General features: G+C 40.2%; 1 protein-coding gene and 1 pseudogene across 3 annotated transcripts in view; both read left to right on the forward strand.

Moving 5' to 3' along the window:
- Positions 1-985: 985 nt before the first annotated feature.
- LOC116700256 (WD repeat-containing protein on Y chromosome-like) lies at positions 986-4970 on the forward strand (annotated as a pseudogene).
- Positions 4971-12962: 7992 nt separating this feature from the next.
- Positions 12963-25362, forward strand: part of uvrag (UV radiation resistance associated gene) — a 94416-nt gene continuing 82016 nt past the window's right edge. The window contains exons 1-3 of one of the 3 annotated variants that reach the window (XR_004334611.1): positions 12963-13300; positions 22037-22154; positions 22710-22744. Coding sequence is in view for 2 of the 3 variants with exons in the window: in XM_032533297.1 (XP_032389188.1) it covers positions 13196-13300; positions 22037-22154; positions 22710-22744 (258 nt within the window). In the remaining variant the exon portion in view is untranslated. Of the gene's footprint in view, positions 13301-22036; positions 22155-22709; positions 22745-23330; positions 23497-25362 lie in introns of those variants that run through there. The other 2 variants (XM_032533297.1, XM_032533298.1) reach the window with 2 other exon arrangements.

Genomic DNA, 25362 nt, shown 5'->3' on the forward strand with positions numbered 1-25362 from the left:
AAACCTGCCGGGGCTTTGAAAAAAAACTGTTTTGTTTAAAAAATCGCCAAAGAAAAACCACTTACTCTAGAAAGAAGGTGAAAAAAGAAATTGTTGTATGTAATTCTTTATATTGTTATGGATAAAAAACTCACATAGAAGATGTCGAACTTCAAAAATTGTAAAAAAAAAAAAAAAAAAAAAAAAAGTCAACCATTTGCATGATCAAAAAACTGTAAAATGCATAAAATTCTTTTTTTTTCCTCTATTTTGTTTTAATAAATTGGCAAATACACTTAACTAACGTATCATTTTTATGTTTTATGCCAATATAACTCTGTTATGTGTTGTTCAACAGACATTTAGGAGCTATTCCTACTTCTGGCCATGGTTGTGTTTGGGAATGTGAGATACCGGATTAGCATATGGGGTGAAAAATGAGATCACAGTGAGTATTAATGTGACATGAGCAAAAAACGCTTAAAAATGGCTTGGGTTGTAAGAGGAAAAAAATATTTCTGCGATTTAAAGCTGTGAATGTTGAATTGTTATCTGCTTTTAGAAATGCAATGAGATAAGTTGTATTCAATTGTATTCAAAAGTTGTAGTCAATTACTAATGTCTGTATTTGTATGTTTTAAATTGTTGAATAAAGTTTTAAAAAAAAATCCTTCACTTCATAACAAACTATGACATCATCATTGGCTTTCATGTGAAGAATGCGTTGATCTTTTACTGAGGTCACTATCTTTTACTTAGGTCAGTATCTTCGATCCATTGGACATTTGGTACACAGACACGGAACGTTACACACAATTGTGAGAACTTGCAGCTCAAGTTTCAGCACTCCAGAACATAGAACTAGAATTCTATTCATTGCTCCAGACTGCTAAACTCTCAGCACAATTGCATTGTTTTCATTCAAATAGAAATTCAAACTAAACCAGGATTGACATCTTAAGGGTTTACATTTTAATTCTTAAGCAACTCTATTGAACTGGTTTATTCGGTCGGAGGACCTAACTGAGAACGCTAAAATGGATTCTAGAAGTGAACTTTCAAAGACGGACAAAATGTTTACTGCTGAAAATATGGATGAGATTGTAACGCTATTTCATGAGGCGGACGCTGATGGAGGTGGAGGATTGGACATTAAAGAATTCTGTGAGGGACTGAAGCAGTTATTCCCTACTATGGATGAAGAAGATCTCATTGCCCTCCACATGAAGATTGACACAAATGGAGATGGAGGTGTGGACCTTGGGGAGTTAACAGACTACCTGGTGAACAAAAACAAGGCATCACAAAATATGGCTTTTAAAAATCAAATCTTTCCCAAACCTATCAAAATGATATCGGTGGATCACCATAAAGCGATTGTTCGTCTGATTCACCGTCCCTTCGAGAATGACAGGAAACCTGATCATAGTTCAGAGGTTTTATTAGGACAAACCAGCACTTACCAAAAAGTCAATACCTCTCCATCAGCTCGAATGGTATCCTCAACTTCTGGCCTGACAGCTTTGACACCCCGTACCCAGTTCAGTTATTCAAAAAGGAAAACACACTTCCTTTTTCACATAATAAGAAAATGCACGTTACTGACATGGTCTACATCAGTGAACTCAAACAACTGGCTATCTCCACTTCTGACAGGGAACTAATATTCTATCGCTGCAATGAATTCCCTAAGTTGTTTTCAACCAGCCACTCTTTAATAGTAGAGGACAACATAGTGAATACCATGAACTACTGGTCCAAAGGCACTAAAGCAGTGTTTTCCTTTGGCGATGTAAAAGGTTTTTTGTCTGTGTTTGTCTCCTACAACATATGTGAAAACGGCCTCTTCTTCAACGGTGCATATGAGAAAATCTCTCTGCGGGATTATCCAACTGTTTATGTTTCAACCCTGTTAAAAAAAACCTCTAAAGACTTTCTATGTGTGAAGGTCAACATCTTTAATGACATTTGCAGTCAGATCCAATATTTTCCTTCACTTAGGTCGTTTGCTATCTGCGGTAGTTCATCCAAGACAATGGTCCTTGCTTCTCTACCCAAGACATCCACAACCAAAATGTCTACAACAGTCTTTAAGAGCAGAGGACATGTGGACTTCTTCACCTGTGTAGAATACTCCACTTCCTCTGGGTATCTGCTGACCGGTGGGACGGATGCCCTACTGAGGACGTGGTTTCCCCACAAAACAGTGTCATGCGTCCAGGAATTAAAGGGACATGCCAAACCCATCACCATATAATGTTAAATCCCAAGGGAAAAGTTTTTGTTAGTTTATCGCTGGACCACCACATATGTGTTTGGTCAGAGGATGCAATGATCTGTTTGCAAAGTTTCAAGATAAAAGAAATGATGCAGAGTCCGATCTCCAGTGTGTGTTACAACACACACAACAATGAGTTAGTCCTAGCTAACACAGATATTGGCAAATATCTTGGAAGAGGAACGGATGTGTTTAAAAATGCATTAACATCGCATGACAAGCCCCTGTGCTGTGCTCTCTATCACAACATTTTCAAACAGGTTGTCTCTGTTTGCCAAAATGGCGTGGTGACAGTGTGGGATATCTTAACAGGAACGGCCGCCATGCAGTTCAAGGTGACTCCAGATCAGTACGTGGGGCATGTTGCTATTTCATTTGATGGACTAAAGCGCAGACTGATCACAATTTCCCAGGATGGAAAAGTTAAAATTTGGAACTTCAACAACAGAGCTTGCCATTCTTCCTGTTACCGTACAAAGGGAGGTGACAGGTATCGTCTGTGTAGACAATAGGGTGTTTGTGTCGGGAAAGAACTCCAAGATCATTTATGACCTGGACATACACGGATTTGACAACAGATTTTTGAAGCATGATTATTTAGATGACATTTGCTCAATGGATGTCCATGGAAACACCTGGTTACTGCCTCCAGCAATGGAAATATTGTCATCTGGGAGGCCGCCAGTGGCGAAGTTCTCTACTGGCTCAATGGCAGCAACAGCCCTCGAACAAACATGGCAGATAAACCACTCAGGGCCAGACAGGGAGTCTGCTTGGTGACAAGAGTCCAAAGCACGTCAGAGGCACTGGGAAAAGACCTCTACATAGTAAATCCCTGAATGGGAACGACACTGATGTGATTAACACACCTCTTATCATGTGTCTGAAGAACAGGGAGGTTAAAGTTGACACAGCCACACTGCTGACGTCTGCAGATGGCAACATATATGCCTGGTCTGTTATTAGCAAGGGAGGATTGATTGGAAAGTTCAGGGCAGTGAAGGATGAAGGAGCAGTCATTACCACCATGTCAACTGATCCCAGTGACCAGATATTACTGACCGGGGATAGTACCGGAAAGATTTATCAGTGGGACATTAAGGCTTTTGGGTTTAAAAAACAGGCAAACAACGAGCCATTTGAGGATATAAATGGTTGGTGCGTGTCATTGTGTCCACCTCCTCTGTTGCACTCCTGGCAATCTCACATCACAGGGGTGGTGAGTGTTCAGTGTAACCCAACTTGTGAAAAGTTAATTACCGCAGGGAACTGCAATGTCTGTCTGTGGGAAAACACAGGAACCTACATAGGCCTCTTTGGGAAAGACCAATGGGGTGCTTCACAAATCAGCCTTGAGGAGAATGCTGAACAGGAGGAGACCGGCAGACCAAGCACAACAAAGACAAGCAACTTTCCATTCGAATGTCATGTCTCTCCAACAAGATCAACGCCAGAACCACTGATAGACAGCATTAAAAGCCTCTGTGACAGAATAGACAAGGTAGTCAGCCCTAAGACGCCTGGAGCCAAATTAACAGAGGATCTACTTGATCGTGTAAATAGACGGATGATGAAGATTCAGTCAGGACTTGACTTAATAAAAAGCGAAGCCCAAGTACAATTAGAGTTTGAAGAAACTCACAAACCCCTGGAAAATCTGTATTTTAGTGAGGTCAACCAGGGGTCTAAAAATACATCAACACCATGTCCACCAAACACCAGGCCAACTACAGGTTGGACTAATGACACCATAAGCTTAGCAAACATGCAGCAATCTGATGGTGCCGTCAAGCAGGGGACTGAACCCACTTCAAAACAAGTACATTTCCCACCCATCTCAGAGACCGTGCAGCTCACACAAAGTCAATTCAAGCCACACCCGCCCCTCATCAGAGGTGGATCTGCTCATGACCAACTCTCTTACCGGACTGCATATTTGGACCAGACTATGTCGAAATATAGGCGTGTGTTCAAGATTCAGCAGAGAGACACATTACAGGGCAGTGTCCTCACTCAAGTTCCACTAAACACCCTGTCAGGCAAAAAGGGGTCTTGGCAAACACCGGACCATGTACACTTGCCACCCATCCTTGATAAGGTGCAGAGCACACATCATCAGACCCAGATTCAGCAGAGAGACACCTTAAAAGGCGGTGTCCTCACACCAGTTCCACCAAACATCCTGCCAGCTATGAAGACCTCGCCACACATGCAGCTGGACCACTCTAGGTCCAAATATGGGCGTGTGCTCAAGACTCAGGAGAGAGACACATTACAGGGCAGTGTCCTCAACTCAAGTCACTACTAAACACCCTGTCAGGAAAAAAGGGGTCTTGGCAAACACCGGACCATGTACAACTGCACCATCCTTGATAAGGTGCAGAGCACACATCATCAGACCCAGATCAGCAGAGAGAGAGAACATTCAAAGGCGGTGTCCTCACACCAGTTCCACCAAACACCCTGCCAGCTATGAAGACCTCGCCACACACAGCTGGACAGAATAGGCCTCAATATGGGGTGTGCTCAAGACTATCAGGGAGAGAGACACATTAAAGGGCCGTGTCTTCCATCAAGTTCCACCAAAACACCCTGCCAGAGGCACGAGGGTCTCGGCAAAAAACACTGGAACATGTACACTTTCACCCATCAATGATAAGGTGCATCGCCCACATCAGAACCCGGTCAAAGTTTCAGCAGAGAGACACCTTAAAAGGCAGCTTCCATCCACCGTGTCAAACCAAACACACTACCAGCTTTGAAGACCTTACCACACACATTCAGCTCTCGGCTAGTACAGTCAAGCACGGGTATAAAATCACATCAAAGTATGTACCCTTACCACCCATCTCTGATAAGCTCACCACAGACTGCACTAACGCTACAAGGAGCTCATCAAGATTACTCAGGAGAGGCATTAAAAGGTGAGGTTCTCTCACTATTTCCGACAACCGCAACCACCATTTCCAATCACTGGCAGCATGAAGGGTGATTGTGTGGGTTTAGTCCAGGTGATCTGGTTTCCTTAAACAATTGTGTGAGTTCATTCCAGGTGATCTGGTTTCCTCAAACAGTTGTGTAGGTTTTTTCCGGTGTGTAAACGGGTTACTCCCACATTAAAATAAATAAAATAATAAAAAATAAATACTAAAAAACAGTATTTGTTGATATCAGTGTTTTGGTATGAACATTAGCTTGTTGTGACCTTGTTCAGTGTGCCTGTTACAGCCCAGCTTATCAGGGTAAAGAAGAAGCAACATAAACCATTTTTCTTTGCTAAAATAAAGTATTTTTAACATTAGAGGTACATGGATTAACAGAATCACAGTGTACATACTACAAATGAAAAAAGGGTCTGTGGTTTATGGTTAAAACCAATAAACGAATGTACAAGACAAAGAGAGACTCTTCAGAGTTAAAAAAGATAGAAAACAAAACATACTAATAGTCCTGCTTCAACACACGAAAACCAGTACCCCTAAAACTTGTGACTAAAGAAATATCTACAAATGTGTAACAATTTTCAGTTTAAAGCTAAAAGCCGTCCAGTGTCCATGTAGTCTGCAGCGGGTATATTAACACATTTTCTCACAAAGCTTTCAGCACAAACCAGTTCAACCAGAAATTCCCCTCGTTCGGATGCACGTATAAGGCACAATGTGTGATAAACCAGCTTCCCATCCGTTAACAAACTAGCAATGCATCATGGGAGATCTACCGAAGGCACGGAGAAAAAATGAGCAAAAACGTGATAAATTATGGACATCAAGTGGACAAATCCTGGATTTAACAGTTTGGACTTAATGCTCAACGACCCCGAAAAAGGCACACGTTCCAGGCTGGATAGAAAACCATTCACTTCATAACAAACATCCTTATGGGTGTTCATGTGACTTTCATGTTGAAGAATGCATTGATCTTTTACTTAGGTCTCTATCTTCGACCCACTGGACATTTTGGCACACAGAAACACAATTCTGAGAGCTTGCAGCTCAGGTTTCAGCGCTCCAGAACATAGAAACAGAATTTATTCATTGCTCCAGACTGCTAAACTCTCAGCACAATTACATTTTTTTCATTCCAATAGAAATTTGAACTAAACCAGGATTGACACTTTAATTCCTAAGCAACTCCACTAAACTACATTCTAAGAAGAGATGTGTTAGAAATTATCTACAGAGTGTGCTCAAGGACAACAAGCAAATGTGTGTGAATCATTTGTATATATAATATATATATATATATATATAATGTATATATGCATATATACACATGTATACGTATATTAATGTGCATATAACACATGTATACATGTGGTATATAGATATGTATATATATATGTGTTAATGTTATATATATTTATATGTATATAACACAAGTCAGGACACAATTCAGTTTTTAAGTAAAAGTTGCTGTTAATGAAAATGACATTAAAGAAGCACCTACAAAATCTTATACCCTCGATTGAGAATAGGTCTTCAGTGCTAAAATTTGACATGATGTCCAGAGGTCTAACGTCTGCACATCTCTACATTAATCATTTCAAAGACTTAGATTTTTTTACACACCATATGCCTAGAAATGCTCAACAAAGTACTTAACTTCAAGTACTCTAATGAGAAAGAGGAATACTACTTCCTGTGGTCAAACATGAATGATCTCTCCAAATAATTGCTCCCCGTAATGCTATGTCTTTAGTGGCAGCAGCGATCCACCTCCTGTGTGTGGCCATTTACAGTCAGCGAATGTGTAACATAAATGATGCTACTCATTATGAAATCAGTGTGTAAGTCCCTCCAGTATAGCATCAGCTTTCTTTAAAGCACCAATGTTCACAGGAAAGGCATTGCCAACATTGTATTTTTTACAAAACGGTTCACCTGGGTTGAAATTGTACATTTGTTGAACCTGATGTTTATAAGCAATATTTTTGGCAATATTTTTGAAATTGCATACCACATGTGCTTGCCTTTTCATTGGATTATGCTTATGCTTTGCCTCAAATCTCATACACCACAATTGAGAAACAGGTCCAAACAAACAAAGCATTCTTGGATAGTGTACCATAAAATGGTGATTCGAAATTAGATTTTGGCAAAACAACTTCTTGTAAAGTGTATGGTGTTTAAGAAACACAGCAAGCCCAACACTGACAACAGGCGCAAAGATAATGTTGCAGATTTCACTCAACAAAATGAACAGATGTTAAAAATGGTCTTCCATATTAATTAAATCTCCCACAAAAAATAGTAAAACTTGCCAGAGACACCACATTTGGGAGGCAGTTTGCCTGACAGCATTTTCAGAAGATCTCAAATTGATAACGGCACTTGGTTTGTTTTCTCCTTCATGTAACCATGGTCAAAACCAGCGATCCTGTGATTAAGTTGCTCTAACGTGAAAAGCTTCTCTTCATAAATGAAGTGGCGCAACAACAGCTTCACTTCTAAAGGAGCCACACATGTATTTTCTGTGACAAATATTGCAGACAAACAAGAGTACCCTCCATGTTGAAAACATAATACCTGTGGCGTGAGTGCACCAGTTGTACCATAATTGTATGAAATTAATTGGTAAGCCTTACTCCTACGAGATGGGCGAGTTTTTGTTACGTTACACACAAAGCTAACAGGCTATAGTTAGCCGGTACCATAGACAGTTAAAGAAGGCCTGTACGTATGCTAGCGGATATAGCTAACGTTGCGTAGCCAGCCAGCAACTTGGGCAGTAGAGTTTTGGCGAGGTAACCACGACAGCGTTGTCGACCACAATCAACCTTCAGTGATGTGTGAAATGGAGACACGAATAACGTTTCCTTTCCCAGAGATCCTGAACGTTATTTTCATTTGTGACGTTAAAGACAAAGGAAGGGTAGCCCGAGTGTGAAGGGACTCAATTTGGCCACAAGTTGGTGTGGAAGCATGGACTGTATACTGGTTCACCCTGGAAGCCTGGACATGCTTTTCCCCCTCGGAAACCTAGACTCGATACTTCAGTACTTTAAATAAAGCTGTTAATTCACACTCCTGGCTCTGCGTTCTGTACACCATTCACACCTAACAGTTACCACTTCATAAGTACGTATTAGGCATATCATTTATATATTTTATTGGATGTACTGTATGTATGTTTTATTGTATTTAAACTGTTAGAATTAGATCTTGACATGCATGTCCTTGTATAGTTTTTAGTTTTCACTTTAAAAATGTAAATGCAGTAAATATTAGGTAGATTTGATTCGATCATTACATTGAATAAGTTTTTTTTTTTCCTATGCAATTTGTGATCATACTTTTGTTATAATACATTTACAATAACCCTACACAGATTAAACAGCAATTATTGCATTTTCAATTACACTTGATTTAATTATAAATTATACCAAATTACCAATGTCCTCTTGTATGACTACAATACTGTTTGTCCCTATAGTTACGTCAGAAAAACAAAATGTAGCTCTAGAAAGACCTCTATTGCACGTTGAAATGGGCATTAACTTAAAAATTACATAAACCACAAACATTGTATCTTTTTATTTAAGATTATGTTGAAAATTGAATTAAAAAATGTAGTTCACCTTTTACAATCCAGTGGAAATTCCATACATAAAACACTGTGGGTTAAGGTAAATAAATAATTGTCACAAGACAAGTCTACATAATAAAAAGAAGTAGTTGAATCTCTAGTGCCACATTGTTAATTCCAGTAGTAGCTGCAGGTCCTCCGCCATTCCTGCGACCAGGTTGACGGCTTCGACATCTCCCAGGTCATTCCCGCCACAGTGTAGGGACTGGAAAAAGAACGGGAGAAGGCTCTTCCACCGCAGACCACCCCAGCCAAACCAACAGATGTAGACATCTTCAATTCAATTTGATTGTTTCAAGTATTGGTACATACTGACAAGTGTCTGGTGCCAAAACCGGCTTCATTTGTCCCCGTTTCCGTCCAGTATCTGCCCTGTGACCAAGAAAAAATTCCTCTGGCTGGACCAGGTGAAATCTTTCTAAAAAGTGTGTATTCTTCATTTTTAAAGGAGGAGGTCTATGTCAAACATTTGTTTGGCACTTTTAAACTGTCCCATTAGTAGCACAAGTTCATGTGGTGCATCCATATTTTTAGAATATATCAAGGGTTAAAGGACTTATGTGTCAACAGGATTTGGAAAAACTGGTGCATGCTTTCATCTACAGTAGACTTGACTACTGTAACGGGGTCTTTACAGGTCTCCCTAAAAAATCAATCAGACAGCTGCAGCTGATCCAGAACGCTGCTGCTCGGGTCCTCACTAAGACCAAGAGACTGGATCACATCACTCCGTTCTGAAGTCTTTACACTGGCTTCCTGTTCAAAGAATTGATTTCAAAGTACTTTTGCTAGTTAATAAATCCCTCAATGGTTTAGGGCAAAATACATTTCTGATCTGACTACACTATGAACCCCCAGACCCTTCAGGTCATCTGGGACAGGTCTACTTTCTGTCCCAGAGACAGAAACTAAACAGGGGGAAGCAGCGTTTAGTTCTTATGCTCCTCATATCTGGAACAAACTCCCAGAAACCTGCAGATCTGCTGCTACTCTCAGGTCTTTTTTAAATCAAGGCTGAAGACCTTTCTTTGATGCGCCTTTCTTTAAATGACTGCTCATTTCTTTAGTGTTTAATTTCTTATGCTGCACTGTAACTTTTATTCTTGTGTTTTATGTGTCTTAATGTTTATATTTTTATCTGATTATTCATGTGTTTTATCAGTTTTAATTTTTTATCTGCTTTTTAACTGATTTTGTGTAAAGCACTTTGAATTGCCCTGTTGCTGAAATGTGCTCTACAAATAAAGCTGCCTTGCCTTGAACCCTGATGAAACAGAATTTTGTAATGTAGCTACAGTTGTTTCCACAAGTGTAGTGATTGAAAACAGGTATGTGTCCAGAACAAACCAGGACGGGAGGCCAGGTACAAAATAAAAATGGAATTTTATTCACACAGTTTGCATAGATTCAAAACACTAAAAAAATAACGGCCTACAAGCACCAGTGTGGAACTACACAGTAGCGACTTTAAAAAAATGCAATGGCAATATACACCGTCTCAATTACTTGATATAAAAAGCAAAATTGTACTGGAATAGTTTAGAGGCTATTAATGCGTTAGGACCTAATACACACAATAAAAGAGCAATAGAACAAAACATCACAGCACACTTTAAAACTCACACATTACATGCAGGGACAATAGAAGGCAACACCTTCAACCACCCTAGCAAGCAATAAGGGGTCTCTAAAGCTATCTTGGAGCCTATAACCAGCCCTAAAATTGCGCAGCGTCCGTCAGGGATATTGCACTTTACCCTTTAATAATAATAATAATAAATTTGAAATGGACAAAAACAAACCCAATTGAAAAAGAAAACAAGTTGTAGACATACTTACTACTTTAAATTAATGTGGGAAAAAACAATGACAGACAATGTTGCACTTGAAGACAGTCCTATAAAAAAAAAAACAAACAATATTAGACCACTTTCCAGCTTATTTTAAGACAATACATTTCATAGAATGGTCGGACAGTCTGCTGTACCTTCAAGTCATTTAGGTTTCATGTAGACCAGCAGCATGTTTTGTGTCGTTATGACCGTTACTAGAAACTAAAACGACACACTGAACATCTCAGTTAAATTCTACTATGTTTGCTAGATAGCTTACAATGATTACTTCCGCTCCAAGTTGAGCTCGTCTAAACAGCTGAAATGTTTGGCCTGCACATGTCGCCTAAACGCTGCACTTCCTGAAACTGCGTGGCGAGAGAGAGAGCGTAAATTACCTTTGTCCCTAAATATCGTTATTTGTTGAATGAGTGTGACGTTGACGTCACACCCAAACTTTCGAACCCCACTGTATAGTTCACATTCATATACTGTACTTGCAATCTATGCAATCTATGAAAAAAGTAAAGTACATAGCTAATTCATTGTGAAATTGATAATTGTACTGTTTTTCAAAGTAAAATGTGATTAAATAACTAGAAGTGATTAAATATCCCCATCCAACACGATACGCAGCGTCTGATTTGCCATTTAAGGGAAACCTCTTAGGATTATACTGTTGTGATATCATGTTAGACTTTTTAGGTAGAGCATAACAGCTTTATTGTATTTATAAAAATGAAAAAACTGAGCTTTCACTGCTTTTTCACTTTGCCCTCATTGGACCAGGTCCAGAATCAAAACCACGATGCAGATTTGACAAGTCTGTGTATTGTGGACATGGTCCAATATGGACTAGCTACGTGTGAAAAAAGCTGTGAAATTGGACAGACCCTCATTCACACACACAGTTCATCTTTGCATTTTCCCAAATCTGAAACTGTAGTCTTCAGCATCATGTGCACTGGTTGAATTAACACAACTTGTATGCCTGTCACATCTACTGTAGTAAATGTCGCTGTGTTCACTTTGAAGGAATCACTGCACATGGCTCAGCACTTGTAATGACATTTTGAGCATGTTTAGAGGCTATAAACAAGTTTAAAACTTGTTGGGTGCAAACTCTAGCAGGAGGATAACATGGTGTAGGCACCACTAAATGGTTTAGATTTTCTCTCTACTGACAGATCTCCAAATTTACTAAAAGAGCTATGTGTTGAAATTGACCAGAATTCTCCTTTAACAGAAGGATTCCTTTTTAAAGTATTTAAAAAAATATAAAAATAAAAATGTAAATATGGCTTTAACAGGCTGAAAAAGATTTCAAATTATGCTTTAATTGGATTGAATTGTGGATGGAACTCACGTGTGGATTGTCAGCTGGCTTCACCAGGAGGGGGAGTGAGAGACAAGACAGCAGGGAAAAAACAGGGTAGGCCGATAGCAAACCAGAAAAATAGAACCAAAACAAATACTCCACGGCCAGCTGGACCCCACCATAACATGAAAATATTTCAAATATGGCTTTATTGGACATGTAACCCTTTAATTTTAAAATCATTCATCCGAATGGGCTTAAATGTTATCTCCAACAGAAACCACTGTTCACAAACTGCTCCAAACATCCTATTGCAGTCCATATATCTAATATATAATATATATATATATATATCTATATAATATAATATTATATATATATATATAAAAATATATTTTGCTAATAATACTTTTGTGCTTTTACTTTAGTTTAATTTTTAATGCAGAACTTTTCATTTTTGCAGCTTTTACATGAGTACTTTCTCTATTTTTGGGATCCAGGGGCCACCTGAGGTGTTTACATTTCCCTAGCTCCTATAGAGGAATACTTTCATATTACTGTGTTCTAGTGCACAGAAAATATTCCAAATAACACAATTCGAACTTTATTAATTAGATTGGTCTGCCCCTGTAACCAGTGTTGGTTCTGGTGTAGATCAGTAGTGGGAAGGAGCCCCAGGATTGGCCAGCACAGTATACATTTGAATAGTTTTGAAAGGTTTTGTACTGGCTCTAATAAAGATGAGAGGTGAGAAATTGTCTGGGTGCCGTCATTTAACTGTCACTTGCATGTCACGCTGTGCTGTGCAATTTCCTTTTATTTTGCTGCTTTGACAGATTTCAACGGACACCCGCCCCATCCTGGATGATAAACAGATAACACAACCAATAGTAACACGAGCTTTCAGTAGCAGGCGACACCTTTACATGATTGACGTTAGTTCGAGCCAATCAGCAGCCTAGGTGTCGCGCCACCCAACCGGAGACGGATTTCCGAACCGAAGTGTAGCAAGCCTGTACTGTACTTTGTTTACGTCCAGTTGGTTAGCTGACAGCTGTTGTAGAGCTTTACCCTCACAAACAACCGTGTCTGTATGTCTCTAGTGGTTGCCTGGGACTTCGCAAACTTTAAACCGAGTGTTCTGGATGCCCTGGATGGGATGTTTTGTTGAATGAGGGGGACCCGCTAGATGCCGACAGGAGGATGAACTCCATCACCGGTCGGGTTCTCGCCATCCCCGCCGCCTCTGTCACCAACTCTGGAGCTTCATCCTCTCGAGCATTACATGTAGAGCTCACATCCCAGCAGGTAAATGCTAAGCCTCTGACCTTATGTCAATACGAACTGCTTTCAAATGACACAAAAACACCTTGGACTGGGCCGCGTCAGTGTGTACTGTGGTTTACAACGTCAGTTACAACTGCTGTCTGGAGCAACACGGCAGGCCTAGCTGGTTAGCTAGTTACCTAGCTTCTGCTAGCTTGCAGTACTGGAAATTCATGGAACTGGACTGACACCCCAGATGCACTAACACCAGTTACGCTGCTGGTAGGCATTTTAGAACCCGACTTTTTGGTGTGTTGCACTATTTTGAGGGTATATATCATTCTACACGTTTATTTGTGCAAGAAGCTAGTATGCTTCTGCTAATGGCAACTTAGCTAACTTGGCGTGATGTCAGGTCAGCACGCAGGTGGCAGCTCAGTTAACGTTAAAGGGAAACGGTAGCATATATGTGCCATTGCTGTGGTGTTATATTGCTTCATACAGTTATTTTATTGGGATTTTGAAAACGTCTAGATCATGAACTGATTTCATTTTTGCTTCCTTGGAAGCGTAACAATCCGATATCCCAGCCATCCATTCATGTATTCATTCATTCATTCATTCATTTGGAAACAACATGCAAATATTTGAACAGTTCATTCATTGGGCTATCGACCTCAGATTGTAATTTCTGGCCCTCATAGACACATTACCATCCCTGACATTTTGAGTTGTAGTTAGGCTAGGAGTGGATTGTAACAGGCTATCCGCGTTGTTTATTATTATTATGCTGAACACTATATTCATTTTGTGCAGCTTTAAGAGCAAACACCTGATCTGCACACTACATCTGATGAGTCACATCTACGGTTTATGCAGCAAGTTTCTTGGACCTACATCAAACTACTTCAGTCCATGTCAGGAATCCAAGTATCTACAGTTTAGAGCCTTTACAGTATGTTGCTCCAGTCACAACAAATGTTTTAAAATAAGTTATAACTTATGTTACCTCAAATTTATTTAGATAATATTGCTAGTGTGACTGCCAATTTAAACTGTTTCAACAGCTCATATCACTAAACATAGTTAGCATAGTCTATTGTTATTCAGATTAAAAAAAGACTACTGGTACTTATATTTTTCAACAGCAATGTTTGAAAATTTGACATGCTGTATTAGGGCTGCACAATTAATCGAATTTTAATCGCGATCACGATTTTGACTTCCCACGATCAAATTTGCGTGATCGAGCGATTATTTTTTTTTAAAGCGTCATTTCATTGAACGCTCCGGGTTTTTTGCAGAGCCAATCTACCGCTACTAACGTCTGCTCATGAGCCAATCAGAGTAGTTCACTGCACCCCGTGCATCTTAGTTTCAGATGTAGACAGTCCCAGAGGACAGAATAGCGTGAGGAAAACTCAACAGATAGCAGTCGGTAATACTCGGTCTTCAAGGTTTACCATTACCATTAAACGCAACACTTTGTCCCGTGTATTGTTTTCAGACAACAGCAGTGAGCAGTGCTAGTCGTGCTAGTAGCGTCTGCTACTGTTAGCTTGCTCCTCTAGGATGCACCGGTGCTAATGCCTCGTATCTGCGGCAATGCTGTTTTATATGGATGTGGTTTAATTTTGCGTTAATGACCCATTTCGTCTGTAAAGCCGTGCATGTGTTGGATCTTTCTACGCTCTCTCGTCCTACTCTCTCTCCTCTTACTCTCCGCGGCCCCGCCACACAGCGGCCGCCGGTCCACACTCTGATATATGTCTACAGTTTTAATTGTTACTAACAAAGCTGTATATTGTTAAGTATGAGGGGAAAACCTGGATTAGTACCAGTGTTTCCGCGGGTAACTCTGGTATCGCGGTCGCCACGGCGAAGAACACAGAAGAAGTTATTGAATGCAACTAACTTCAGTTGTCAGAGTAACAGTGTGAGACGGAGCTCCTGGACCTGGACCTGGGCCAGAGATGTGACCCATGGCCAGAATATCATAGTTAGTAAAAATGCAGCGCAGTTAAGATACAGACGCCGTGTCTATCCGCCCTTCGACCCGTGCTAGACCCGTTCATAATTATTAGCCGTCTCTCTGGGAGTAGCGTCCATCACACTCCCTCTCGCAGTTATTAATAGTCTATGTGACAATAAAATTTGTTTTGGTTAAAATCAACAAATAATCGTGAGAATAATCGCGATCAAAATTTTGATCAAAATAATCGTGATTATCATTTTGGCCATAATCGTGCAGCCCTATGCTGTATTCACCAAGTGATGTTTGGTCATGCATATGACTTCAATTTTATGTGTCTAGGTTAGAAACTTTCTGGCTCTGAATTTTCTGCAGCAACCCCCCCATACAATGGCAATGAATGGCCTTTTTGTTTGTGCTCTTCAAAGCATTGGAAACTTACATTTAAAAGATGTACAGTGAGGGGAAAAAGTATTTGATCCCCTGCTGATTTTGTATGTTTGCCCACTGACAAAGAAATGATAAATCTACCATTAAAATGTTAGACTGAAGAGTGAGAAACAGAATAACAACAAGAAAAAAAAATAGAAAAATGCATGTCAAAATTATATAAATTGATTTGCATTTTAATGAGGGAAATAAGTATTTGACCCCTCTCAGTCAGAAAGATTTCTGGCTCCCAAATGTCTTTTATACAGGTAACGAGCTGAGATTAGGAGCACACTCTTAAAGGGAGTGCTCCTAATCTCAGTTTGTTACAACCTGTATAAAAGGCACCTGTCCACAGAAGCAATCAATCAATCATATTCCAAACTCTCCACCATGGCCAAGACCAAAGAGCTCCCCAAGGATGTCAGGGACAAGATTGTAGACCTACACAAGTCTAGAATGGGTGACAAGACCATTGCCAAGCAGCTTGGTGAGAAGGTGACAACAGTTGGTGCACTTATTCGCAAATTGAAGAAACTCAAAAGAACTGTCAGTCTCCCTCGGCCTGGGGCTCCATGCAAGATCTCAGTGAGGAATCAGCCCAGAACTACACGGGAGGATCTTGTCAATGATTTCAAGGCAGCTGGGACCATAGTCACCAAGAAAACAATTGGTAACGCACTACACCATGAAGGACTGAAATCCTGCAGCGCCCGCAAGGTCCTCCTGCTCAAGAAAGCACATATACATGCCCGGCTGAAGTTTGCCAATTAACATCTAAATGATTCAGAGGACAACTGGGGAAAGTGTCGTGGTCAGATGAGACAAAAATGGAGCCCTTCGGCATCAACGTAACTCGCTGTGGTTGGAGGAGGAGGAATGCTGCCTATGACCCCAAGAACACCATCCCCTCCGTCAAACATTTTTCTGCTAAGGGGACAGGACAATTTCACCACATCAAAGGGACAATGGACGGGGCCATGTACCGTCAAATCTTGGGTGTGAACCTCCTTCCCTCAGCCAGGGCATAAAAATGGGTCGTGGATGGGTATTCCAGCATGACAATGAGCCAAAACACACGGCCAAGGCAACAAAGGAGTGGCTCAAGAAGAAGCACATTAAGGTCCTGAGTGACCTTGCCGGTCTCCAGACCTTAATCCCATAGAAGATCTGTGGAGGGAGCTGAAAGTTGGAGTTGCCAAACGTCAGCCTCGAAACCTTAATGACTTGGAGAAGATCTGCAAAAAGGAGTGGGACAAAACCCCTCCTGAGATGTGTCAAACCTGGTGGCCACCTACAAGAAACGCCTAACCTTTGTGATTGCCAACAAGGGTTTTGCCACCAAGTACTAAGTCATGTTTTGCAGAGGGGTCAAATACATATTTCCTTCATTAAAATGCAAATCAATTTATAACATTTTTGAGTGTTTTTCTGGATTTTTTATGTTTTTCTGTCTCTCACTGTTCAAATAAATCTACCATTAAAATTAAAGACAGATCATTTCTTTGTCAGTGGGCAAATGTACAAAATCAAATACTTGTTTTTACTGTATCTGCAGTGAAGTTCCACTAACTTTCATTGTATTGGCTTGGCAGCATACACCCCAGAGACAGAGATCAACACATCAGCATAAAAGAAATCTACTTTACTAAATACTCTGGATAAGCAGAAAACGTGTATTTGGCTGAACTGACCCCTTAACAAATGGCTCTGCATTTTCTATCTTTAGCTCTTATGTTAGGAAATTTCATGTGTTCTCTCACATGATTAATCTGTGAACATGCAAATATTCTAAGGGCATGGGGCTGTGACCAATCACCAAATCTTATTTAACAGCTGCACTAATCGGAAATTGCTGTAGATACACTCATTCCCTCAATATACTGTGGATGTAATATTGTCTTGCAGATTTCATTGATTGATTTGAGTTTGTTTCTTCCCACACCCTTCCCTAGCTCCATCAGAACACATTAAAACATAGCCTAAGAGTTAAACTCAGGAGAGATGATAATGTAGTTTATTATGGAGGGTGTGTGACTTCTTTACATTAACCTGGTATGAGAACTGTGAGTGCATTAAAAGCAACTAGATGTCAAACCTTTAAAGCTGCAGCACTACAAATGCCCAACAGTCAACTAAATGCGAACACTGAGCTTTGAGAGTGCTTGCTCTGTTGCAGGGCTGTGTGATATGCACACTATCATATATAACAGCATTATGACCAAATACGTACTGAAGTAATAAGAAGGTACTGTAATGTTACAATATTTTGGGATAAGAAAATGTGCTTTCAAAAGACAAAACATCAAATGTTAACCCAAATCCCATTTTTATATCAATATATATATATTATAATAATAACAAAATATTAATTATATATATATATATATATATACATCATCCAGATTTGTTTATTTGTGTTATCCAAACATTTTGCCCACCTACCTTGGATTACAAGACACTGCTATTTAATACTGGTTTCACATACAAAAGCATGTGAAGAAAGGGGAAAAAAAAAGAAGCAACCCCCCTTGAAACAAACCATATCATTTTTTTATATAAAAATATATAAAGTCTGTGCAAAAGTCTTTAGGCAGGTGTGAAAACATGTAGTACCTTGCTTTCAAAAATATAAATGTTTTTTTTATTTTGATCAATTTCCAAAAATTGAGCCAACAAAAGGAAAATCTAAATCACATCAATATTTGGTGTTACCACCCATTGCCTTTAAACCAGCATCAATTCTACTAAGGACACTTGCAAGAAATCAGGCAACGTTGAGGATCGTAGACGCAGTGGTCAGCCAAGGAAACTTAGTGCAGCAGATGAAAAACACATCAGGTTTATTTCCCTTTGAAATCAGAAGATGTCCAGCACTGACATCAGCTCAGAACTGGCAGAAACCAGGTACACCCATCTACTGTCCGGAGAGGTCTGGTCAGAAGTGGTCTTCATGGAAGAGTTGCAACCAAAAAGCCAGACCTCCGACATGGAAACAAGGCCAAGCAATTCAACTATGCACAAAAACATATGAACGGAGTAGTATTTGGCTGTAGCAGAAGGCAGTTTGTCCGCTAAACGGCTGAGCGCGGTTCTACAATGACTGTCTGCAGCAACAGTGAAGCATGGTGGAGGTTCCTTGCAAGTTTGGGGCTGCATTTCTGTAAATGGAGTTGGATATTTAGTCAGGATTAATGGTGTCCTCAATGCTGAGAAATACAGGCAAATACCATCAGGGAGGCGTACGATTGGCCCCAAATTTATCCTGCAGCAGGACAACAACCCCAAACATACAGCCAAGGTCATTAAGAACTATCTTCAGCGTAAAGAAGAACAAGAAGTCCTGGAAGTGATGCCATGGCCCCCACAGAGCCCTGATCTCAGCATCATCGAGTGTGTCTGGGACTACATGAAGAGACCGATGGATTTGAGGAAGCCTCCACCCACATAGGTCTGTGGTTAGTTCTCCGAAATGTTTGGAACAACCTACCAGCCGAGTTCCTTCAACAACCCTGTGCAAGTGTACCTAGAAGATCTGATGCTATGTTGAAGGCAAAGGGTGGTCACACCAAAATTGATGAAAATAAACTAAAAACACTTCCATTTTTGAAATCATTCTTAGTTTAGGGCATATATATATTTGCCAGCTCTGCTTGTTCACAAGGTTAATGTACGCGTGCTTAGGAGAAATGAGTGAGAAACTGTCTGGCGTCTTCTTAGCAATAGGGTGAGAAGTCATCTATCATAATTATATATAATAATAACCTATAACCCACAAAAGACTATTAGGATTAAGTTGGTAAATTCACCGTTTAAAATTACAACACAAAGAAAGCCCAAGGTAACGGACATCCGGCCAAAAGAGGGAAATCCGCGGGATTTCCCAGCATTGTAGCAATCCCAGAAGTGGAACGTCGTGGAATTGACCGTTTGTCACATACCACCATCACTTTGTTGATCATTTTTAGCACATGAGTGAGACCGAGGGTGGTCCTACCTTTGATCTTTGTCTAGCTTTTAGTGTACATAAGCTCTGATATTATTGCGATTTATTGTAGAGCGACACACCATTGTACTAACACCATTTCTCTTTGCCTGTGGTCCACTTTAGCCCATTCAGAAATGTGCACCCCCATTTTAAGGGGGGGGGGGGTTGCCTTTGCCGAACAATCAGTGTTTCTGTTTGGGAGGCCTGTAATCTCATGGAATCCCGTGACTTAGATTTAGTCTCAGTCTGGCTGCAGGAGAGAGGCCAGGCCTGCTGCTAAAGAGAGAAGTTGTGCTGTAGTGACGTGTTGCCTGAAGCGGGAACCTGCCAAATTGCATCTCCTGTGACTCTTGTGTTTCCACACACCCATGTACATTGCCTTTCCAGGCATTATTTATTTTACATAAGCCTAAAGATTTAAGATTTTTACGGAAGCAGGCACCAAATTCTGCTGCACAGAGATCTTTGGAAGATGGTCTTTGAATTCAAACATAGATACTCACCAATTTTTTATACAGTGTTTTCCCTCAACTTGTGGAAACACTTTGGTGCACGGCGTGGGGTGAACATTTTCCTAGAAAATGTAATGTTTTCAAAAAAAAAAAATGCAATTTTATCTTTTTTAGACCATTATTATAACCATATATGTGCATAAAATGTAAAAAAAAAGACTATAGCACATAACAAACAAATATTACATAAAAAGCTTAAAGAAAAGATTTGCTAAAGAAATCTACTGGAGACCAACTAAATCATTAAGTCTTAGAAGAATCCTTTAGCTACATTCATTTGCCTTATGTAGTGCCCAAAACAGCTTGGGTTCTGCGCCTAAGCCATATAATGGTAGGCATATATCTTTTAAAGTCTTTACTTGTCCTAACTGTGCATCTCTAGTATGCTGGCTCTAAAACAAACTGATAAACTGAGCCTTGTTTTTTGTGGAAAGAATTTTGAATAATGGCTTTTCGATAGTTGGCTCATTGTGATGTGTAGATTCTTTGATAAATCATTCTAGAGCTAAACAATGTTGATATCCTTCTCATGTGACTGTCATGACTGACCACGTCTGCCGAGTTAACTGGCTACGCAACGCTACCATGGAGATGTCATGCTGCTGTAATTTGAGCGGCTGACATCCAGCAGACTCTCACAGCTGGTTGTGCCTCTGTGCATGAGAAATAACTGCTATTTTAGGCTAAAAATATATAGCAGGAGTCTTCAATTGATATTATTCAGGTCCAGCTAATAAGATTTCCTCTCAGCAAAGGTCCGAACGTCATAATGTCTCAATTACGTCCTGCAGCCTTTCCCTATGTATCAAATAAAATCAACAAATCATTTCAACAATATTGTTTTTTTTTTCAGTTTTTTTTTTTTTTTTTTTTTAGTAGGATATTTTAACATGCAGACGACTTTTGTTGTACACAAAGTGAATGTTTATTGCACACATCAACCGGTGACAAATCAAAACTAATTTGCAGTACCAACAAAGTTTTTTTGGGCATCCCCACAGCCTGTGAACTAGAGGCTTTAATGAAGAGAAGGGGGAACGTTGCAGAGCTTTAAATCTTTTTATACAGTCTATGTTTAAAACTCACAGAAGAAAGTAGTAGAGTTTGTGATGCAGTGTGCTCGTAAAATTAAATGAGAATTGAAGTCATTTAAAAAAGTAAAAAAAAACATAAAAAAAGATGAACAAATAATCAAAGTTATTTAATATAATTTAATTGACTTAAGTAAATTACTTTAAGTTGATCCAAACATGGTGATGCACGATATGAGGAAAATATCTAATTGCGATTATTTTGACTGATATTGCGATTGCAATATGATTTACGATATTGGAAGGAATGATTGAAAATTATTAGCATTAAAAGAAATTAAAATGATAGTGTGATTTTTTTTGCAAGGATCTATGCCAAACAAAGATTTTTTTCTTCAGGCTGTAGTATAATATTTGTCGACCGGTACTTCATTCAGAAAGGTTTGACACATATTTTCCATTAACAAATATTGCGCCACCCTGCAATTTGGATATTGCACTAGTCCATATTGCGATTTTGATACAATTGCAATTAATTGTGTAGCCCTAGTGTATAATGCTGCTTTGGCTAGACAAGAGAAAACTGTTTCAGACCCAGTCTGTAGCCAGGAAGTAGCAGGTACTCCACGCTGGCGTCTCTCTCACCTCTCTCACGCCGTTGTGTCCAGCAATCTGTCAACGCACGGCGAACGATCCGTTTGGTTGGCGCTCTTGAGGGAAGCTATTGCCGTGTTAAGACCATCACTTGATAAGAATGAAACTGAACACAGCAGCCCTGATATGTTCTTTGTTTTTAATCTGTCCTCACTCTCTCTATCTCTTTCTGTATTTCCCCCTGCCAAACAGAGACGGTTGCGTCATCTTCGGAGCATCGCGGCCAGAAACATTGTCAACAAGAATGGCTCCCCGCTGCTGGACACTTACTTCACCCTCCACCTCTGTATAGGAGACCGCATCTCTAGAGGTCCGTGTTAACACCCCTCCCACACACCTTCCACCCTGTCTCTCCTCTATGGGAGAGCTGACAGTGGGCAACAATGCTCGGTCTGTTTTTATACTTTAAAACGCACATTATATTTCTCTGCACTGTGTGGAGCAGCGGCATGGACATTGAACTAGCAAGACACTCTGTTCTGTGGGCTTTTTTATTTAAATGGTGTACTATGAGTTCCTGCATGGTTTCAGCACGGCCGGCAGCTAGCGGATCAAAGAGAGATGCCTACTATTTGAGACAAAAATGAAATTGCGCTGAAACCATGCAGGAACTCATAGTTTAGAGATTACCCTTTTTTTTCTTTTTTTTTTAATGTATGGCTGTAAATCAGAACATGTTTTTTATCCAATAAAGTGACATAATCACTACAACCTTGCATATCTGCTGTGCGGCAGGATCTGGTTTAAATTCACAAATTATTACTGATCTTCTGTGAATTGCATTTTAGGGTAGATGTAACCCAGTTGGTTGTGCATGAGCGTTTTCTACCTTCTTTTTAACCAGTATTCTCTGATGTCTTTCTAGATTTTTACAAGAGTGAAGTCATACGAGACTCGCTGGTGAGTATACTTACTTAAACCTTGAAACTATTCCTGTCTGCCTCCTGGAGAGGTTCACAATGTTGTCATTACTGGCAGCCCACCGATGTGTTAGTACACCGCTCATCATGTGAAGTGCCACAATGACGGAAGACAAGCTTCCTGTAGTATTTATAGCATTTATACCTGCTGCCTATCTGTCAGTGACACCTTTGGACTTGTTGTTTTACTATAACCTTACTTAAAGTGGTTTTCAAAGTACGGTCATGCTGTGAAACCTGCTCTGTTGAATAAAATGTCAGACTTATGTGCTGTTCCCTTGTACAACGTTCTCTCTTGGTCTGTAAGCATCAGCCAGTTGTGTAAATTACCCATGATTCTTTGGCTGTTCTACTCCTATTTGCGTGGCATATGCAGGAAGCTATAGAAGCAAGCAGCCAGAGCCAGTAAGCCATTACTGTTGGGCTTTCGGCGCTTTCCAGGCATCCTACCTCTGCAGACTGTGTAATGCACTGGAGTCATGACTTCTGTCATCTCTTAGCCCAGCTTCTCCTTCCCGTCATCAGTTGTCTAGGAAAACGTTTCCTGTTGGACTTCCTGTTTTCATCTTACTGCTATGTCCCTTTTGCTTCCACTACTGACTCTCGCTAGTTCTGTTTTCTACCGCCCTCCCCACCCTGTGGATTGTACTTCTGCTTGTAACATTCCTCTCCTGACTGTCCTTGAAAAGTGACCCGAGGAGCAAGAGATTTTCTCTCTGATGGAGGGAAATGGTACATAATTGAATGATGTAAATGGCTACAGTGCTTTGTGGAAGCAGTACTTAGTGCTGTCAGTCTGGGCGATCAAGGACAGAGAACAAACTGTTGTAGGGTTCAGACTTTAAGGTTAATGTAGAACACAATGATTCAATTACTTTACAATGTTTATGGCTCATTGAATTTGACAGGTACCATTCATTTTTGATGTGCTCCTAAAAAAAAACAACCACATGCTTGTATTGTCTTGTATAGCTTGAGTTTTAGCTTAAGTTTGATTCAAGTTATTGTCCTGATCAGTTATGTCAGATATTAAAGGAGAATTTCAGCCAATTTTTATGTTAATCTTGATTGCTATAAAGACATGAGTACTTTTGATTGAAAACAAACCTACCCACCTACCATGTCTCAATCTGGTTGGTGGGTTGCTTGCGTGGTTAGCTGATAGCTGTTAGCTTCTGTTGATAAGTGTGTTCAGCCAGGTCATTGTAAAAAATCATAAGGCAGCAATTCCGTGTGTATTTTTTGCAAAAATAGGTATTTGAGCACTGTAGTAGTTATGACCATATCAGTAACTATGTAACTACGTGGAATTACCTATTTTGAGGAAAAAAAACCCTACAATTTGTCAGCGCGAAGGCATAGAGGACACCTACCACACCACTAAGGGCGCTCGGGAGGCGAGGAAGTCGGGGACAAAGGCTGCCTGCCCGGCTAAGGGAAGTAGCACACAGATCGACATTGCCAAGCCTCCTACTCACCAACGCCAGATCGATCATACACAAAATGGATGAAGTACAAATACACACAGAACTGCTGCTTTATGATTTTCACAAAAACCCTGGCTGAACACACTTATCACTAGCAGCTAACAGCTAATAACGGCACTGAAGGCTAAGTTGCCTCCTGGGAATTCAGTTGTTGCAGGAAAAGGTAGCTAAACAGTAGTGTGCAGATCTTGTGTGTGAAGAGCGGAGTTGTTCACAAGGGAAGATTCTCGGAGTAATGTAACTAGGAGAATATAGCAGATATACAAGACACAGAAGAGCCTTTTGAGTTTGATGGTCGTCCTTATTTATTCAAACCTGTGAATACAGACGAAGAAATCGCCTCGCAATAGTTGGAAAGAACCAGACAGAGAGGTGCAACAGGCAGATGAAGCAGCTGCTCCAAGCGCCAGCTACAGCTGGCAGTAACATTATTACTGTGAAAGCCACATGCCTATTTTACAGTGCTTAAATACCTATTTTGATGAGGAAATAAACTACAATTTGTCGTTGCAAAGGCATGTGGGACACCCACTACACCACCTGGCGCTCGGGGGATTGTTGTCGGTTGCGGGAGGCGAGGAAGGCGGAGACAAAGGCTGCCTGCTCGGTTAAAGATCAGATCGATACTGCAAAGCCTCCTACTCACCAACATCAGATCGATCATACACTAAATGGATGAGCTACAAATACACACGGAACTGCTGTGTTATGATTTTCACAAAAGTCTAGCTGAACACACTTGTCAATAGCAGCTAACAGCTAGCAGCTAACAGCTAACCAGGCAAGCAAGCTACCCACTGGTAAGATCAAGACAGGGTAGGTGAATTAAAACAATGTCTGATTTGAAAACGCATCTTGATGTTACGTAAGGGCCCTGTTTGTGTTATACAGACAAACTTATTACATTGTGTGTCTGTTAAGATGCACAAAGGCACTCTAAAACTTGCCCCGTTAACTGCTGTTTTAGCTCAGTGGAAGCTACATTTACCTGCAGCTACTCAGTGTTGACTTGCACCGATTCAGTTTTTTTTTTCTTCTTCAATTAAAAGTACTCGCGTATTTATAGTGATCAAGATTTACATAGAAATTGACCGGAATTCCCCTTTAATGC

Source organism: Etheostoma spectabile, chromosome 13 (genome assembly GCF_008692095.1).
Source record: "Etheostoma spectabile isolate EspeVRDwgs_2016 chromosome 13, UIUC_Espe_1.0, whole genome shotgun sequence".
NCBI classification, from domain to species: Eukaryota; Metazoa; Chordata; class Actinopteri; order Perciformes; family Percidae; genus Etheostoma; species Etheostoma spectabile.